General features: G+C 39.4%; 1 protein-coding gene across 1 annotated transcript in view; it reads left to right on the top strand.

Moving 5' to 3' along the window:
• Positions 1–20,398, top strand: part of LOC140234150 (polypeptide N-acetylgalactosaminyltransferase 2-like) — a 131,997-nt gene that overhangs the window by 56,444 nt on the left and 55,155 nt on the right. Inside the window, exons 5-7 of the mRNA XM_072314230.1 lie at positions 223–288; positions 6,930–7,051; positions 13,267–13,442. Coding sequence (XP_072170331.1) covers positions 223–288; positions 6,930–7,051; positions 13,267–13,442 — 364 coding nt within the window. The remainder of the gene's footprint in view (positions 1–222; positions 289–6,929; positions 7,052–13,266; positions 13,443–20,398) is intronic.

Below are 20,398 nucleotides of genomic sequence, written 5' to 3'. Positions count from 1 at the left end.
GAAGGCTTCATCCACATCCAAACCTTCCCTTTCCTCCCCCCCCCCCCCCCCCCTTCGTACCCGGAGGTGACGACTAATGCACTTTGATGTCCTATGATCGTACAGAGATGCATCGCCCCCTGGCAGTTTCCCAGACACTTCCGCACGGTGACAAGTCCTTTTCAATGTTTAATGCCTCTCTTGCTTTTTTCCCCTTTTTCCTTTCTCCTCTCTGATCTGCAGCGCAAGATGGCCAGGAACTACTCAAAATTGAGAAGGTGAAACTTTTAAGAAATGACAAGAGACAAGGTAAGATGTTTGCCCAGCGACTAACGGGGATGCTTCCTTATCCCCCTCCCCCTTCTTCTTCTTCTTTCTCTGGTCTGGATTAGAGTCTAATGTGTTTGCTTCTTCCCAGTGCAGTCCTAGTGTAAACTAGTTTCATAGGTACTTGATGGGTTCTGAATTAATGGGAATTTGTGTGGGCTCTCAGCATTCATTCAATTTTACTCCTCTAATGCAGAATTTAAGGCAGTAGTCCTAATATAGAAAGCGGTGAAGAAGACACTGGAGCAATAAAGCTTGAAAGAAGGCTGAATTTAGGAAATGTGCAGTTCTTGGAATGCTGATAAAGTAGTATCTGATTTTACAGAAAGTATTACTCATCATGTGAAATGTCTGCTTTAATTTTGTTTTTACTTTCATTTCAGTAAAACTGAACTTTTTGAGCACCTTAATCATCATTACAGTTCCGTCATTAATGCATGCTTCAATGTTCCAATGGTCATGGTCAGATCTGAATTGATGAAAATCTGGAGGACCTGCAAAATAAATGTGTATATGTTTGTATAATAATTAATTATTGATTATTGTACTGTTCTCAATGACAACGTATTTTTTATGTACTTGCAGATATAAAGTTATATTGGAAATTTTCTTTGTGAATCTGTGTTTTGAAAGGTCAACAATACCTATTTTAAGGCTTTGTGTGTGTATTGCAAGTCTGTTGGATATTACCAGACTACTGAGGGAGAAAACAAAAATCAAGTAGGCAAGATTGCGACCGCCAAAGTGCACGTCAAGTACTTCTCTGTTTCATTTTCTCTAAAGCCCATATTCCTGCGAAAGACAAATGAAAAGAGGAAAGATGAGTATTATGTAGCTTGATGCAAAAAGCAAGGAAAATCAAAGCCAAACCCGAATGTATGACACAAAGCTGAATGAGGGGGATGAGAAATTGGATACAAAATCCCAGACGAGTGCCATCTTCGGAGACATGGTGAGAGCTTTTTTCGCTGCGCGGCGGTGGGCGATGGGGCTTTCTTGCTCTCCCCGCGTCCGTGTTGATGGGCTTGTAGGGGGAAGGTTGGATGGCCCATTATGATGAAGTGTTTGGGGCTGTAAGGACCGTACACCACTCTAGCCTTCCCACGGTGCATCTCACGTTTCAAAACCCTTGCTCCTCGACCAGCGTCAGGGAACACCCATTTTTCATCGGGGTGAGAGATGACGGGAAGAAATCATAGACACATGCCTCCGAGGCTCGTTGCACCTCGTCTCTTTTCCCCTTTTCATTTCATTCGCTGCCATCTCAAGAAATGACGAATGTCATTCTCAAAATGGGAGCCAAAGCGTGATAAATCTGTCCCGAAATAGAAATCTAGAAACTGCAGAAATGAGAGGAAAGGAGTTCGGATTTCTGAATGTTGTATGTGGTGCACTTCATTCTACGAGTATCGGTGGTTTTGTAAGGACCTATTGGCAGATAAAGCAAAAACAAGGGAAAATGAGTAGAAACCTTCAGTGCATCTATGCTGGCTTTTGAGCTGGGGCATTTCATTGCAAATCATGTATACAGTGTAATTGTAGAGATTAAAAGTTCCTTCAAAAATGTCTTGTACACAAATCTTAGCAGAAAAAAAAGGATATATATATATATATATATATATATATATATACATATATTGAATTGAATTGAATTGAATTTATTTATTTATATTATATATATATATATATATATATATATAGAGAGAGAGAGAGAGAGAGAGATATAGATATAGATGATATATATATATCTGCTTGCTACGTTCATGAAAGTAACTATTATTTCTTGCCAGTGAAAGAGAAATAAACCATGAAGAGGTTTTTTTTTTTGTGAGTGTATGTGTATCAAATCGCTAGAATGATGCAGCAAAAGTTAATAGAAAAATGAGCAAAATGGGGAAATTGTTAGCAAAGTTGTCCCCATTTTCTGAAAGACTGGAGACTATCGAAAACAAAAATGAAAAACTAATCTAGCAGGGCTTTGAAATTCTGAGAATTCACCCAGAATATTAAAACTGCAATGAAAAAACGAGACATGAAAACTCGTCACATTGAGGACGAGTTAGGTGATACGCTTGTGGTCATCAGATGACAGTCATCTGTGATCGACAAAGAAAAGAATGTGATATAGGCACCTTGAAGTTATATTGAGCGTGCATGCGAAACCGTTTCTGTAACCACTCGGCCACGGGTCATCCACGGAAATGGTAAGACAAAAAAAAAAACAAAAAAACAATGTATAGATATAACAGGGGGAAAGTCAATGCCCACTCAACTAACGTGGCCGTGTGAACATCTATTGCATTGCTAGACGGAAAAGCGGCCTTGTAACGACTGAGGTCGCTATGCCATTTCTGGCAACTTGGGAAAAATACGTCCCACAGACATAAAACCTATAATCGGCTGGTTTTGATACCTTGCCTTTAATCACAATTTTCAGTGTAATGACGTCATCAAATTACAAAACAATGACATGGTCTTGAAAGACAATTGTTCAAAGTACAACACCTCAGTCGTCGTCATTACATACTATGATCGGTTTGACAAAGTCAACCTGCAAAATTTTGCTGCAGTCGAAGCAATGTGGTCTCCAACACACAAAAAAGAGGGATATGGCGTGTGTGTGTGTCTGTGTGTGTGTATAGGTGCGTTTATATACGAACGTGATTTCTACATGGACGAATATGTAATACAAAATTGAAAAAAAAAAAACCCAGTAAAATAGCTAAGTATTTTGTTTCGTGATCTTGTGGGGTTCGAACCCGCAACCTCACGTCGCTGAGACGTCGCCTTTAACTACTCGGCCATACGTCTCGACGAGATAATATGGGGAACGTTACGGACTTGAAAGACAGTTGTTAAATATACAACACATTCATCCTACGTTGTCAGTTTGCTATTGACATGACGATCTATCAGATGCATATGAGGCAGGTATTAGTACCTGTATGAAATTATTATAGGCATGGTTATCAAATTCCCCTAAAATTTTCTTATAATTGCCCTATTTTTACACACAGTTATGCTATCCCTTTAAACTCGTCACAGTTTAATCAGAATCATTAACATCACACATTAGTACCATATTCAGTTCCATAGCTGATCACGTTTGCTAATTAATTAAGATTAATTGTCTAGAATGTGTCATATGGCCAACCTGTATACACACGTATATACACACACAATGCTAAATGTATGTATCAAACATCTGTAACACAACTTTGAACTAACTGTAGGAATTATCGCTGCACTTATCATCCATACTTTTTATCACTATCTGAAACTCCACAAAAACCAGTAATTGACAAATAATCATCAATACAGAAGACTGACTTAAAGGAACAATGCAAATACCTTTTTTGCAATGTATAGCTTGTTACATGTATAAATCAGCACAAAGTAACCACGACTACATTGTGTTACTGAATTGATATGAACAAATTTCATGTTGTTGCAATATACTATATCATTTTGAAAAGCCCAGCCTGCAAAATTTTGAAGCAGTCGAAGTAATGCAGCTTCCAACGCAAAACAAAGGTATACTGTGTGAGTGTGTGCGTATAGGTGTGTTTACATGCAAACATGGTTCTACATGGACGATGGTGTAGTACTCCATTGAAGAAAAAAAAGTAAAAAAAAGAAATAATTATTTTCTTTCGTGCTCTTGTGAGGATCGAACCCGTACGTGTGCTACCTCACGTTTCTGAGACGACGCCTCTAACCACTCGGCCATACGTCTCGACGATGATATTAGAGGAACGTAAACTTATGTACGTGAAAGGTGAATCAGGAATCGTTTCGTCCGCATTCCATTCTCATTTTCAGTTTTAAACTGCAAAATTATCAATCAGATGAGGAGATTTCAAAGAATAAAATGCATGATTACTGCAGCTTATTGTGTCAGCTACAACATACTAAAGTTTGAGAGGAAATGAAGCAAAATCAGCTGAGATAAAGGTGCTTAAACGTTGTTAAGTCAATGCATGGTTTAAAAAAAAATCACCTCCCGTAGACAATACACGTAAACTTGTCCGATTTTGCGTCTTTACCTTTAATCACAATTTAAGGTATGATGACGTCATCAAATATCAAAAGCATGACATGGACTTAAAAGGCAAATGTTCAAAGTACAACATATCTGAATTTGGGATAATATTGAGCTTAAACAACAGAGATACGAGCAAATGAATGTCAGAAACAGTACCTTCAAAAAATTAATTCCACTTTTTTGATTTCAGATGACGATATGATGACGTCATAATGAAATTATGGAAATAATGATACTTGAAACGTTATGTCCAATTTATATGCTTTTGTAATATGCAATAAAAACATAGGGTAACCTGACGTTTTAAAGAGCTAAGGCGAAATAAACAAAGACATGTTTTTTCACTATATTTGCACATAGACGCGCAGGCGAAATTTGAACTTTGACGCAAGTGCATTCCTTTGTTATTTGTCAGAATCGATCAGAAAGCAATGGATATTGTTACTCAAAGTATCAGGAATCCAAATCAGTCAAAAAAAGTGCATTTTCATATTACTGACGCGCTGTGCGCGCGAAAACGCGCGGACGGACGCGCACGCGCAAAATCGTTTGAAACGCTTAAAATTGTCTGAAACTTCGAGATTTCCCATTGGAAAGTTGTTTTGAGCCTTTTACAAGTTTGACGCGCGCTTACGCGTCCTAGATGACGTCCTAGGTAATTAGCATCAGAGAAAGAAAGATAGAGCGTGACCTGAACTTTATGTCCACAAAAAATGATACAGAAATGACCTTTAGTTATGAAGTTATGATCGATCATGTAACATGGTCCAAAAATCACAAAATGGCGCCTAGATGACGTCATAGAGACGTTACTGTCATGAAAACCTTATTGTGGCTAGATATTGTCATGAGACATGTTGACTGAAAATGTCATGTTACTTCGTAATGTCATTCTTGAGATATTGACGACACAAAATAGGCCAGAAAGAAAGAAGAATAAGAAAAAAGACAGATTTTGACAATCACAATAGGTGATACGCTAAAAGCGTATCACCTAATAAAAGCGTTTGTTTTCCCAGTTTTTTTTAACAACTACCTCTACCTATCAGCTGCCTGGAGATCAAGTGATCCATGCAGTAATATGAAAAAAAAAAAAATTGACTAGTTTAACTAATTTTGATATTTGGGTCACTCATCATTAGATCAATCTTCTTTGTAAATCATATACTATCTTCCAGAGAAAAGAAGGGGGAGGGGTAGAACTCGTACCATCACTGTCAAGGTTGTGTCTCATATAGATTCATGCAGTGAAGTAAAATATAGCAGTTACCTGTGGCCCCATGTTCTCTCATGTTGTGCAATATCTCCCAAGATGCAGGCCGGAATTTCAGCTTCCCTGGGGCAAGAGGGGTGGGGAGGAGGGGGGCATGAATATTTTCTTGTTCAGAATCGAGATTTGCAAATCATTGGTTTTGCCTGCTGGCCTACATCGATGCGATCTTGGCTGTGGCTTATCAAAATACGGCGTATATTGTCTTACCAAAGATTCAATTATGCCTTGTCTTGTGGACGGACCTCTCTTTTGAGTAGCACATTGTTTTTCTCTGCTTGCGAGGCGTGATGCCATCAGTATGGGAGTGCATAATGGTGACGGCGAGATTAGAGACGAGATCACGCGGTAGATGTCGGGGGTTAGGATCGAAATTGAGGACAAACCGGGTGCTCAGAAGATGAACAAATAGCCGACCACCCTCGGGGCATAGAGCAGCCAGGAAGGCACGGTGTAGTTTAAGCCGAATTGTAGGCACCCGACCCATATAATCCCTAGTATCTTCCGATCCCTTTACATTTGTTACGTTGATAATGCTCGGATGATGCAGTGGTGGAAAGATTGAGTGCATTAATGCGTGCAGTATCAGATGTTGCTGAACACTTTTGGTTTTTGCCAAAAGCATGACTTTCGCTGGGATTACAATCTCCCCTTTGTAAGTCATGATATTTGAGGATATGTCCTTCACAGCATCACCTACTGCAGGTAGAAGTTGAAGCTGTCATCATAGTAAACATTATCTGCACTACATATGATACAGCTTAAAATGGCATACCATAAAAGGCAAATGGGAATAGTGAAATGCAATATCACATCTATAACATCACTTGAAACTTTTACAATGCCTGTAGATGATCATAAAAATGGTATAAAATTTGATTATAAGAAGTCGAGTCAACAGTAAAGTTGTCCCATGTACAGGGCAGTGAACATAAAATTGGATATCATGCCAGTGAGATTGGCTGACCGAAATTTTTTTTTTTTCTTCTTCAAAAGGACGTTGGAAATGATATTTCAAACTTGGAAAGTTTTTGAGTGATATACTTGAAAGTACCTGATGGCTCTAGAGAGCTAGCTCTGGAGGGATAATGCGATTCATGTCATCGAAATAGACACTTAATGAATTTCTGGCAGGCTCGCTGTCTGCAGGGAATGTGCCACTGAAATTGAGATCAGACCACCAGCAAATTTTGTCTTCATTTTTTTTTTTCTTTTTGAAAGGTAAGAGAACTTTCTTATTTGCTCTGAGTATGAAAGATGAGGGAGTCTTAAAGCGTCCGTGCTCCTTCCCTCTGTATCTCCGTGCAGGCTTGATACGATCACGGGTGCGAGGGGCGGACCTTGCCACGGGAGAGATTCTGACTTTCCTCGACAGCCACTGCGAATGTAATGAACACTGGCTGGAGCCGCTGGTGGCCAGAGTTAACGAGGTGAGTGGGCCCTGTGTTTGTTGTTGTTTAGGGTTTTGATGCTTCTTGTTTTGGTAGCCCTGTGTACCCCACCCTAGTCTACCTTTTCCTCTCTCTCTCTCTCTCTCTCTCTCTCTCTCTTTCCTCAGGGGTCGGGGGGGGGGGGGCTTGAAAATATGTGATAAGTCATCATTCAGCATCGTCCATGCATTTGTGCTTTATCAAACTTGTAGTGTGAGGAGTGCTCGGCAGAGGTGTTAATGTTGCCCCCGCGGCGTACAGGCTTGGCCAGAGATTTCCGTCTACCCCCCCCTCCCCCCCATAAAAGTGGGCACCCTCGGAAGTGTTAACTCTTTATGTGCCATGGTGTAAACCCCCTGTGTGCCACATTATTCTGAGACAGCAACAAAGTCATGCTTTGGGAAAACATTCTGTTTTTCAAATCTAATGTAATTTTTATAGATTTTTGTTTCCCTGGAAATGTAATGTGCAAAGTTGTAGAGAAAATGCCAAGCTTTACTTTGATGTGAATTGTATGACAAACCTATGATTGTTTTTCTTTCAAATGACCAGTTACTACATTATTGTATAGACATGACTTTAGCACGCAAAACAGTGATAGAAACTTAGAATTTACTCGCAAATCCAGCAGGAAACACCACGTGATCGTTCATCACTAAATAAAATACTTGAGCTACATGTGGCAAGAATGGAATCGCTAGAAATGCTTTCGTTGTACTGTGGCATTTGGCAATTGATCGATTGGCTTGGGCGGGTTTGTGCAGAATATGCAAATTTTGCATGCTGTTGACTGAGTAGGACGTACGAATGTGGCACATAAAGAGTTAAAGAGCATCTTCAGCTGCAAAAACTACACTGATAGTGTCAGTAGGAGTGCTGCTATTACCGTGAGGCAAGAAATGGCATCAGGAACACATTGCTTTTGAATAAAAGTATTCAATGATTATATAGCATTGAAATGTATTAAAATAGAGAACACACACCTCACTTGATGTACTTTTCCTTTAGTTGTCAGTAAATATCATCATAAATTTCATCAGATGGGCTTGTAATGTACTCTTTAGTGCTTGACAAGTCCACAATTTTGAGATGGATCAAGAAATCTGCACACGCGCACTCACACACTCACGCACACACACACACACACACACACACACACACAAAAAGTACCTTGAAACAAAGTACTCTTATAAAATTGAGTCCAGGAGAAAAGACACAGAAAACCTGAAAATTCAACCTGGCAAGCGGAGGTATGTCTTGAATGTCCATTCACATGGATTGAATGTGCCTGTTGTTATTTTTGCCATGAGTGTCAGCTTCCTAAAACCAGAACAACAGCACAAGTCCATTCAGATCTCCATTATGTATAAAGTGTGAATAGTTCCACCTCATTTTATACACAGGCTGTCTCTCTTGTTATGCTATGATATTGACCAACCCTCTATAAATATAACCAGGACACAAAGCAGTGATATTTGGGAATGACAGGGGCATCAGGGCATGAAAACATTATTCCACCTGAAATTCTGTGAATGGTAATGACCATAATTATATCCACTGCCCCCCCCCCCAAAAAAAAAGGGGAAAAAAAGTGCTCTGGAGGGATCTCTAATGTAAGGATCAACAGGATATGTCAGGGTCAAATATAGTGTATAATCCCACTTATGACTGTCACTGCCCCTTTCATCTGGCTCTGTGGCCTGGGTGTGCTTCAAAATGAGGGAAAAAAAGTGCATCACCTGGCTTCTGATGGCTCAGGATGACTTGCTTTATGTACATCTGTGTCCTTGTTTTTTTGTGTGTCGGTGATTGTCAGTACGTCTGTCCCCTGTTCAGACGCAAGAAGCCAGTTTATACCAAAACTCGATAAAGAAACAATGTATAAAATCTCATCGTATAGCCAGCAGACCGTTCAGACGCTAATCTCGACCGTTCTGGAAAATGTTGTATAGATGCACAGTTTCCCACTGCGCGTGTTGTTATGGTCATGACGTTGCTGCTAATAAGAGAAATGGGTCGCCTTTCGTGCATGCTCCATAAAGCCCTACCCAGTTATACATTCGAAGGTCGCCATAGGTTCAGACGCATATGGACATGATGGAATGCTGATTCGTTATCAAGATCTAGTTCGAAACGATGCTCTGACTGTCATTTCGTTATATATGTTGTTTCATTAGTCAGCATTCAGACGTATAAATTCATCGTATAGCTATACCATTTTGGAATAGCTATACCGTTTTAGTGTATTTTTTTTTTTTTTTTTTTTTTGCGTCTGAACACCCTGTAAGTCTGTATCAGGTTTTTTGACCTTACAAATGTAAACTTCTTATATTTTGAGGGGGTCAGATGTCAGCTGCTTGAGGTAAAGGTTATATTCCTGAATTTGAATTTTTTGGGATGAAATCCAATTTAAATTTTGGGCCTTATGGGAGTTTCAATAAGAAACGTTAATGCTGTAATATGAGTTTTGGTCAGACCATGTGATGCTCAAAGGTCACGGATCACAATACTGAATTCCAGTAAGAGAAATTAGAATAGGCCAAGTCATACCAGGATGAGCTAGACTCTTTGATAGGATAATGTGTAGAGTTGATGTTCAGCCATATATGCCTATAGTCAGAGATCAACGGCCTTGACAAAGTATGTTTGTCATCATGAGATACTGACAATTTGGCGCAAAAGTTAAACCCAATGGGAAGTAAGTGAATTTTATGACGACCAGTGCATTGTACAGCCATTGTAGTTATGATTTTTTATGCAAAAGCATCAATCAATATCACATGTTGCTGAAATTGATTTTTATGTGTTTTTTCAACTACCCCTGTGAAAATCAATTAAGGAAGTATGGTCTCCAAATAAAAATGTTGGAGTTTATGTGTAGGAGACTGTCAGAGACTGCTTCTGAATTTGAGAAAGCAGGAGGAGTAACTAAATTTCACGCCGTGAATATGTTCTACACGTCATATTTATTCTTTTGTAAGTGTATGATTTCACGCAGGGTTTTCATTTCTTCTTCATAAACTTTCCATTTCATTTCTCCAATAAAACCGTATTCCTCATATTTGGGAATTTAGTAAGCAGACATTCAGATGATTGTGGAAGACCAAGAAGAGCATGAGGTATAGTCATTAATGGGCATTCGCAAGATTTTGTGCACTCTCCCACTTCTGGTGGCACCTTGGTCCAGTACACTGTTAAGGACAGTTTGATGATGCCTTACTGAGAGGTTTAAAGGGCCACAAAGTAAATAAGTTGTCACAGCTACTCCAAAGCAGGATATTGGAGTGTACAGCCTTTCATTGCAGCATGAAAATTTTCTCGAAATTGCCACTGGCTTTCTCAATGCCTATAGTGTAAACAAAAACTTTTGCATGCATTCCATTTTGGGGAATCTTGACTTCGTGAAATTCAAATGCATGCAAAAATTATGGCTTTACAGTATGTTAGGCTGGGTTTGCATTAAAAAAAAAAAAAAAAAAAAAAATGTATCAGGTCAGAAATGGATTCACCTGCATGCTACACCTCCAGTTCCAGATAGGGCATTATCGCACAGTAACGTTCACATACTTAACACAGGCTGCCCCCTCCTCACTTATGAACAGCAACAACAACAAAATTCTCCCCCCCCCCCCAACCCAGCATTAATAGACATTCTGTGGCCTACGATTTAATCAATGTCACTTGTAAGTGCATCCTACATGATGTATGTATCTTAATGCACTCATCAAAGACAAGTGGGTTTCTATGTTTTATTAAGTTTTGTAGCCAGTCTTTGTTTTGATTATTCTGTAATGATGTTTGATCTATGCCAAAATGTAAATAACCCCATATTCAATCAACCTGAAACAAGCACACACACACACACACACACACACACACATAGTACACAGACAGACACACATACACACACACACACCCAATGACGGCCTCTAGCCAGTTCTGCAAAACGCTTCTGGGTTGAGTTATTGATTCTGTCAGTCAGTGGTGTTAGTGTACACAAGTAACTAAATCATTCTGTGTGCTGTTCCAACATGCAGAGACTTTGGCTAGCTTTGGAGTGCATTCCTTTTTTGTGATCAATTTTGTGATACGAACTGTTTATTTTGTACAAAATATTGATGACAAATTTGTCGTGTTGTACCCGATGCTTCATCCTGTTAATTCAGTAAAAATGGTATTTCTTAGAAATGTTTCCATGGTGTTGTCCCATCAAAGAATGTTCCTGTTTATCCAAGTCATTAAATTATGATTGCACAATACCTCATCCTGACTGTGAAGAGAATTTATATACCAAAAAAAGAGTGTACATGCAAAGAAAGTGCATTGAACAGAAATTATGTTTTATGCAACAGAGAATATGTGCAGAATATGCAGTTGGAGTCAGGCAAAGTCGAATACTGTAAAACATGATATATTCGCGGCATGAATTTTTCGCGAATTGGAGCCGACGGCCTTTTTTGCGGCATGAAAATTTCGCGAACTGCCACTGGCATTCATTGCACATAGTGTAGACAAGAACTTTCGCGTGCATTTTAATTTCGCGAATCCTGGCGCTCGCGAAATTTGCGAAATCAAAATGCATGCGAACATTCCTCGTTTTACAGTAGATGCAAATTATTTTGTTTTTTAATGCATTACTGGTGAAAACTATGCAAACTGATGCATCAAATATGAACAGATGCAGCAGAATCTGTAGGTAATCCATTTGGTTACCACTACCTGTCATTTGCTACTCTTGTGGTGGAAGTCATGCTTTGATAGTCTGCCCATGTATATTTTCTTTCTTTCTTTTTAGTGTGGGACATAAGCTGATGATGATGTGTATAATCATTAGAATCAAGATATTTTTATGGAGCTTAAAACCAAGAAAGAAGTGGTTTTAAAATTATTCCAGGAAAGTGAAGCAATATACAGCATTATTTCTTCTTTTTTTTCAAAATAAAATTTATTTTGAAATATCAAATGCAGCTTCATTGCAGGATACCCTTTTGCTACCTTTCTCCCCCAAAGAACACAGGACTTTTCCCTTCTATGCAAGCACATTTGCCCCACGGCAGAGTCTCATTTTCCTCGCAAGAGGTTATGATAATGTTTCACGATCTCGGGCCTTTTTATATGTAGTTCAGTATGCATTTCCACAACCTGATCATATCTGGAATGCCATCATGCGTGCAGTGATGTCAAATCCTCTATCCCAGCCTCTTCCCTCCACAGTCTTGGCTTTTTTCTTTTTTTCTTTTTCTTTTTTTTTTTTTTGCTTTCTCCACTGGTAGTATTGGAATATATGAGCACATAGAGTATATTTGATGCGGTTCCTTTTGAATCATATGGAAAGGTTGCGCATGCGATAAAAACTTCACCGACGGTCGAAGGGAAGTGCAAGAAAGAGTGAGGAATATATCCTATTTAGTGAGTCAGGAAGTCGTAGAAGGCCTGTGTTAATCTGGATAAACGCTCAAGAAAATCCACATGACCCATGCAGTACAACTGCCCGGATGCAGTGCACTTGTCAAATTTGTGTTTATCACTTCTCCAGTCTCTTGGCACAATCTGAGATGCCCAGTCCTAAAATAAAGATTGATCTGTTTTCCGGCAGCTTCAATTGTATACATGCACTTTGTCTGTTTCCATCTAATAGATCCCATGCTGACAGGTGTTCGGATGATTCGAGGCCAGTTAGAATACCGAGCATCAGTCATATTTGTTTATGCCGGGCATATTGTGAGCATAGACCTGTCATTAACTACCCACATCGCTTACATGGACTCTGTGGGGAGTTTGTTTATGAAGGCTTCAAATGTCGCAAGCTGCTTACGAAGATGTCAGTCTTCTTTTCCTTCTTGTTTTTAATAACAACCTACCCAATATGCTTTGTGCCTTTTGAGTTCAATCATGTTTATTCCTTCACCAACCATGATAAATCTAGCCAGTGACAGTAATAAGCTGTTTGGTGTAAACTTCCCCTTTTTGGTGATGTTAGTGTAGGTGTCCAGGCATGATGATGCTTTCATCAGCCATCTGTAATGGAGAAGGGAAGGAGGAGGAGGAAGAGGAGAAGGAGGAGGCGGTTGGGGGGGGGGGGGGGTCATGGTGGGAAAATTAGGATGATGAAGGAGAGAGGGTGGTGAAAGTTATTGGCTGTGTGATATTGCCCTGTGTTTACACTGACAGAAGTCATTGATTAGCAATTCTATAAACAATGTCACTCTGTGCAGGATTACCGAGCTGTGGTCAGCCCTATCATCGACGTCATCAACATGGACAACTTCCACTACGTGGCGGCCTCAGCGGACTTAAAGGGCGGCTTTGACTGGAACCTCGTCTTCAAGTGGGACTACATGACGCAGGCGGAGCGCAACAGCCGCCGGTCCAATCCGATCGCCCCCATCAGGTAAGTTTGCAGCGCTTTCCGGCACTCTTGCCGCCCTCGAAAAGTTGTACAGCTTCACGAGCAGCGTAGGGGTTAACTTTCTTCCTTTCATTTAGCAAGTAGACAGCACATTTAGGAGGAGAGATTTGGAGTGTTTGGTAAACAGGCAACGTTTTTCCCCCGACAATGTTCAGCTGTCCAGCAGTTGAGGGGCAAACACTCCAAGAGACGGACTGCTGTGATTTGGTGCGGCGTGCACTTTGAAAACTTTCCCCTCTCTCTCCGAGCCTTGCAGCTGACCCACAACCCTTTCAGTCAGTGTAGAATTTTTATTGGCAAATTTGCATTCATGTGGGATGTGTATCTCTTATGTAAAGAAAAGAACAAGACTTATGGTCCTCTCAAACTGACTAAAATGTGGATGTTGTGTAGTACATTATTTACTTTAGACAAGTGTACATACTCCTAAAGGATAAAGAGAAAAAATCACAATGAGATTCATCCATTATATAATGAAAAGGAAAAATTGATATCAATAAGCAATATGACGACAGTATTACAGCACTCTTGAAGATGCATTTTGTGTGATAAACTACATCTTTTTAGGAATGAAGTTTAATTCCCCAGTCACCATTCCAAATGCAAAATTATGATTGTGTGGGTTTCTGTGAAAACATACCTGCAATGTGACTACTAGAGTGTAGTTGCTTTGTGCAGCACACTTCAGCTCTGAAAATGGTCCTGTTCACACGTAACCCAAATTCGCAGTTTTGAAAATGGATGTGTGTATCACGGTGTGTGTGAATGGCACCTGAAGAAACCAACAATTCTTTTTAATCCCATAATGCAACTCGCCAAACATAGGTCCACTCATTTTGGCACCCTGGGTCATGCTCTGGTCATGCTCTGTGGAGATTCAAATTACAAAAATGTGTACTACATTTTGCAGCCAAGTGATGGTTTGTTTTGATTTGTTTTTTTGACTTGTTGTGAACAGTGGCAAGTAAATCAATTTTTGCATTTTTGCATTACGAAGCAAAAACCAATAACTCCCGTGTGTGAATGCAACTACATATGTAATGTGTGGTTTATTCTAAAAACACAGCAGGGAAAGCAAAATGGCAGTTGATAAACTTTGCAATCTTCTAGAAACTCAACTTCGTAAATGCGTGCGTAATCTGTTGTTTTAGAAGTATTGACAGGGCTGAGCAAATCGGTAGTCCAAACAATTTGTATTGTGCGGTTAGTGTGAAAGAAATACACACCCCTTAGCTGAATCAACAGGACATCTACTTCTCCAAACACTTTCTTAATAAAAATGGCTCGTGTAGAGAAAAAGAACCATAGCTACTCGTTATGTCAGACATTCATTGTCGAATACAAAATACACTGTATATGGGAAAAGGTAATTTGTTTTGAATTAAGTAAAAAACTTATGCCATAAGTTGCTATTACAATTCTTTCCACTTATTTTTCAAACTGTGCTTGATACCAATTTGCCTTTATTGTTCTCGCATTATAAAGCCTCGCTTGGCTGAGAAACTGGCCGGTAAATGTAATCCATGTCGGCTGATGCTAGATGTGTAGACTTACTTGGCGTGTTTGATTCAGCCAGTCACATAGGCCCTACATTTTCCTCCTGTTAAGTGAATAAAATTGCTGATAATCTGTCTCATGGAGTGCTTACAAAGCATCTGTCATTGCTACAAGAACGGCACATGTACTCCTGAAGGGAAGATGGCCTTTAAGTCTTTCTGCCTCTCCTCTGTGGGAGTCTTTTCTGAAGCATCATAGCATCATAAAAAGACGGAGAGATTATGAGGGGGCTTGATAGTAAAATCTCTCTTTTTCTTCGAATTTCTGAAATGAAATACGAAGTGGACGGCAAATTTTTGGAACAGAAAAACATGGTGTCCTTGTGGGTGCTAATAATTCGGTGAGACAGTACCTGGTGAAGTGGGAAAAGATGTCAACACTGAGCAGCCAGACACACATTTGCCTTTTGAGGAATCCCCCCCCCCCCCACCCTGCCCTTGACTTTCGAGGGAAATTCCACATACTTCCCCATGTTTGTGCATGCAGTGTGTAGGGTTGGAAGCTCTAGGAACAGGAAGGAAGCTTGTGATCCCCTGTTTATCCCCATACCCCCCCCCCCCCTTTACAGTTCTCAAGAGCAGCAGGAAAACTTGTGCAACACCCTGTTCGATGATAAACTTTTTTTGGGGGGGGTGGGGAGGGGGGGCCTTGTGAGGTAGTTGTCTTCCTTCAAGGTGTCAACATGAAGCCATACTGTCAAGATATGTTCCTCTAGATATGTTCTGTGAAATCCAGAGCATAATTCTAAAGATCGTTGAGAAGTGACACTGGGCTTCGTTTTATGAAAGTCTTATGAGAGACTTCATGAAATGGATTTAAAAGTCTCATGTAGCTACATATGAGGGTCTTTGGCCATTCTGTGATTTATGTAAAGACTTTTGTGTGATGACTTCATGAATCGGTCCCACGTCACTGATGTTGGTGTAACAGGGGGGTATCAAACAAGCGAGACACTGCACGTGCCTTCAAGTGCAGATGATGATTAGCACAAGCTTGTGTTTAGAGTCTGTCGTACACAACGTTTCTCCCCCTTCTTTCATGCGGGAAGATATTATGCGGGCTGCCTAATTGCCTTCGCTCCTCTGGAAAGAGCGCCATTATGATGTCTGCGTGCCCCCCTTCGGATATTGAGCGGAGGGGTAGAACTTGGTCGCCAGGCAAATCATCTTGACCCGAGATGACGGCTCCACTGGTGTTTACCCCTCACATTAACCGGGTTATGCAAACACCAAACTTCAGTGGGAGGAGATGGATGAGAAGGAGGAAGTCCCCTCGAAGTGATGTATCCAACCCCCTCCCCCTCCCCCTTTTCTAACTAGTCAGGCTCCACAAACTGTTGTTCCACGTTATTTGGCAGATCGGCAATTCATGGGTTTCTCGTGGACACAAAATGTCTGTGCTGTGGAGTAGGCAGGATCGTAAAACCAAATTGAAAGAGACAGTTATGTATAGAGGAAACATTAGTAAGGTTCTAGAGAGGGATTTAGATGAACACAAGCAGACAGACAGACAGACAAATGCTGAGCAGGCTGAATTATGAACCAAAGATGCATGTGAAGGAAAGTAAAGACAATAGGTCTGCTACAGATGAGAAGTATAGCTGAGTCTTCAGTGTAAAACTGTCAACAATTCTCCGGAACTCCATCCAAGCAGGTCCAGGAGGACACAGCCGCCATCACTGTGAACTGTATTACAGAACATGGGTCCATATCACTGTTCTGAATTGTTGGAGTGTATAAAAGTAGGCAAAATTAGACGTGAGGAAAGTGTTGGAATCTCCAGTGGAAACAAAATAATAATAATGATGATGATGATGATGATGATGATGATAATGTTGTTAATGATAATAGCAATATTAATAATGATAATAATAACAATAATAATGATAATAATGATGGTAATGATGATATTAATAATAATAATAATAATAATAATAATAATAATAATAATAATAATAACAATGATGCTAATAACAATAATGATAATAATAATAATAATAATAATAACAATAATAATAATAATAATAATAATAATAATAATAATAATAATAATAATAACAATAATGATAATAATAATGATAATGATAATAATAATGATAAAATCTATCAGATGCAATAAGTCACAACCAAGATGACTGTTCTCACGATAGTCACCTTCTGAAATACAGTACATCAAGAAAAATGATTTTGCTTTGAAAAACAAAATTGAGAGAATGAGTTTATATTCTCTATCTTATAGAATGCTCTTTCTGCCTGTGCATTAAATTAATGAGGATGTGTTATTGATTGTCAGACATAAAGACAAACATTGTTTTATCATAATGCATCATGATCACTTGTGTCGTCACCCAAATGTAGAGAAATTAAGAATAGAAAACTTCTATGATTTATCATTCATATGTATGTTCTGGTTTCACATGGAAGCGCATAGTTTTGGAATGGAGAAACCTTTTGCGTATGTCTCCATGTGTGTGTGTTTGTGTGTATGTGCTAGTGTAGCAGGCAAGAGAGTAATGGCCTAAGCTAGATTAGTCAACTTTACAACACTCAATAGGCTTACATTTGATTCATAATATTCATAGTCGACATAAGTGGCGCTGCTGCCCCCGCAGGGAAAAGGGGAGAGTAGGGACAAAAGAAAAATGTAATTGAAATATTTCGGGCTCCTGCCTGATGCGTAAATTAATTCCCATGTGGAAATTATCCTGCTTCAATAGGCATATCCAGTGATAGGCTCCCGTCTCTGGAGCTTCGGCGAATAATTCCCGCTGAATCGGAGTAAAGGATTTGCCCCAGGTGTGTAATTGAGGGTGAGATTAGGATAGCTCTATTCCCATGAGGCCCACGCATTTGCTAGCGAGGAATTGATGTAAAACCTTTAAAATGCCAGCATTTCATAAATATCGCTTGCACACACACATTCATCACTGAGAGCCGTGAGGTACTGGAAGTACTTACGGGTTTAATCAGTAGCGCAAAGCTACTGTAAATCTGAACTGTACATTTTCATTCACAGATATTTGTGTGTTAAAAAGAGTTTTCCACTGTTCAAAGAGAACTTGTTCAATGATGAGTGATTGGGGTTACTGGATGGGTTTTTCATGATTCAGTGAAATGTGCAGATGACATTTCTATATGCAGCACTCTCAAGATCAAAAGAGATACAAGTGTTAATTTGCCAAGTTTTAAGTGACATCAAATTGTAAATGGAAGTGAATGATTCTCCAGCCATATTTGTTAGTATTTCCTGGATTTAACTCAAAAGCAGAACTGTGTAGTACATCCTGATTACTTTTTAAAAATAGGAATATTTTGCATCCCATCAATAGCAAATGGCAGGAGCAGCCCAAACTCTGCTTCCTGTCTGCTGAATTTTGAAATTTGGGTTCTGGTCCTGATTGCGACCTGAAATAACGCATTATTTTGAATGCAGTGAGACTGCTATTGATTTTAAAAATTGGAAGCAATCTGAAGTGATGTTTTAAATCAGCAATGGAAAACAAAAAGAAGTTATGCATGTATCAAGTGTTGCTGGCATGCTCAAATCCACATGGGCAGAGTTTTGAAGGCATTCATATTGTCCGTTATCACTCATCTCATACACTTTGATGTACTGATTTATTGTTATCCCATGTGTGCATGACCTGTGATAGTATAATAGAGCTTTCCAAAACTCTGAACGACCGAGTAGCAGTATGATCACTGAACAACTGATTTTGTGTAGAGGAACAATTGACTATCATGACTGTTGCAATACACACAGAGCCTTTTATTTTTGTATCATTTTTTTTTCTCATTTATTCCTCTCCTGCCGTCTTTCTTCCTGTGTTTCGTTGTGCTTTATGGTTTGTTTTGGCTTTTTGCCATGTGTCAGTGTAGCTTCTCCTGTGCCAAGTGAAATATATCTTTTGAAGATGGATATTGAAGACTGTGAGACAAAGCCGCACATGATTGCAATAGGTGGAGAGATCAATGATTAATTAATGATACGAGCCTAATGGAAAACGGGTGGCCCATTCTCATTGGGAAATTCTGCCACATACAACAATTGCAATGTTTGAGCATTCCATCTACATAGACTGTAAATAAGACTACACATGTGTACCTCAATGATGTGGCACTGTAAATGAATCATGAGTATTAACACACATGCCCAGTTAGTGACAGTCTGTGTGTATGCACTGAACTATGATCATTATGGAATGTAGCCTGGCTGGCTGACTGCACATTTTGCATTAGTATTATGTAAAAACATGTTCAGGCTCATGACTTTCAAGTACCGGGTAGGTTTGACTTTCAAGTACTGGGTAGGTTGTTTTTTTTTTTCCCCTCCACACGTAAATTAAACTCTCAGTGCTCTGTTTATTTGAATTCCCTTCTTTTAAGGCAACTTGAATATCAACTAATGTTTCTCTTTAAGGTTTATCTTTCAGAGGTTGATATGTGCAGTTGAAACATTATACCATGTAGCATCCTGTAATGGCTTTCTTTTGCAATTTGAGCTAGGGCTCTGTTTTTGTTTTTTTGTTTTTTGCTCTTTTCAATATTGCTTTTTTAATTAATTTCATTCCATGCTGTGTTGGCCTTGACAAGAGTGCTCGTCACGGGCACTTCATAATGCAGTACCACCATCTCAAGGAGGGTGCAATATATTATGTTTCTGTTTAGGAAGATAATATGCAGTGTTAGTTTTCATCAGGGAGGGAAGGAATGATTAGGTGAAATGACAAACCTTTCATTATTCTGAAGCATGATCTGCAGGAGTTATTCAAAATGCAGCAGCATCGTTGAAATGGAAGTTTCCATGCATTTCTTTCAAGATGAAAGTCACCCAAAAATAAAAGCATAAGAATTTTTGCTTATTATCTTTAGAATGGAAATTTCCATGCATTTCTTGCAAGATGAAACTCACCCAAAAATAAAAGCATAAGAATTTTTGCTAAATTGTATTGCCCGTTTTTGTTATTTGTAGTTTTCTTCACGTTCACTAGTCCTGTAGCATGTAATGTGGATCTGTTACCTTTTACCATAGTACATGTATGTATTGCCGAATCCTTGATCACCATTGCAGCAGTGAGCTCTTCAAAGCGCTCATTCAATTGTTGTAACTGTCCTTGAAATTAAAATCACACAAAATTCATCCCACCCGTCCGACCGTGGCAAATTAATCAAAGGAAAGTTTCCGCTTTCCACAGTGCCCTAATCTGTAAATCATTGGTGATTTATCTCTATCTGTATCAATATGTCTTGACTTTGTCTTTGACCAAGAGATGCACAGGTCCCAAAAGCTATGCCAACTTCCGACCCAAAGCAAACCCCAGAGTTGTTTACAATCATGGGAATTCAAAAGGATGGTAGGGACAGATAAACTAGCCAGAGAGG

This window comes from Diadema setosum, chromosome 1, assembly GCF_964275005.1.
Source record: "Diadema setosum chromosome 1, eeDiaSeto1, whole genome shotgun sequence".
Classification (NCBI taxonomy): Eukaryota; Metazoa; Echinodermata; class Echinoidea; order Diadematoida; family Diadematidae; genus Diadema; species Diadema setosum.
Note: the sequence above shows the minus strand (reverse complement) of the source record. Positions and strands in the feature narration are given on the sequence as shown.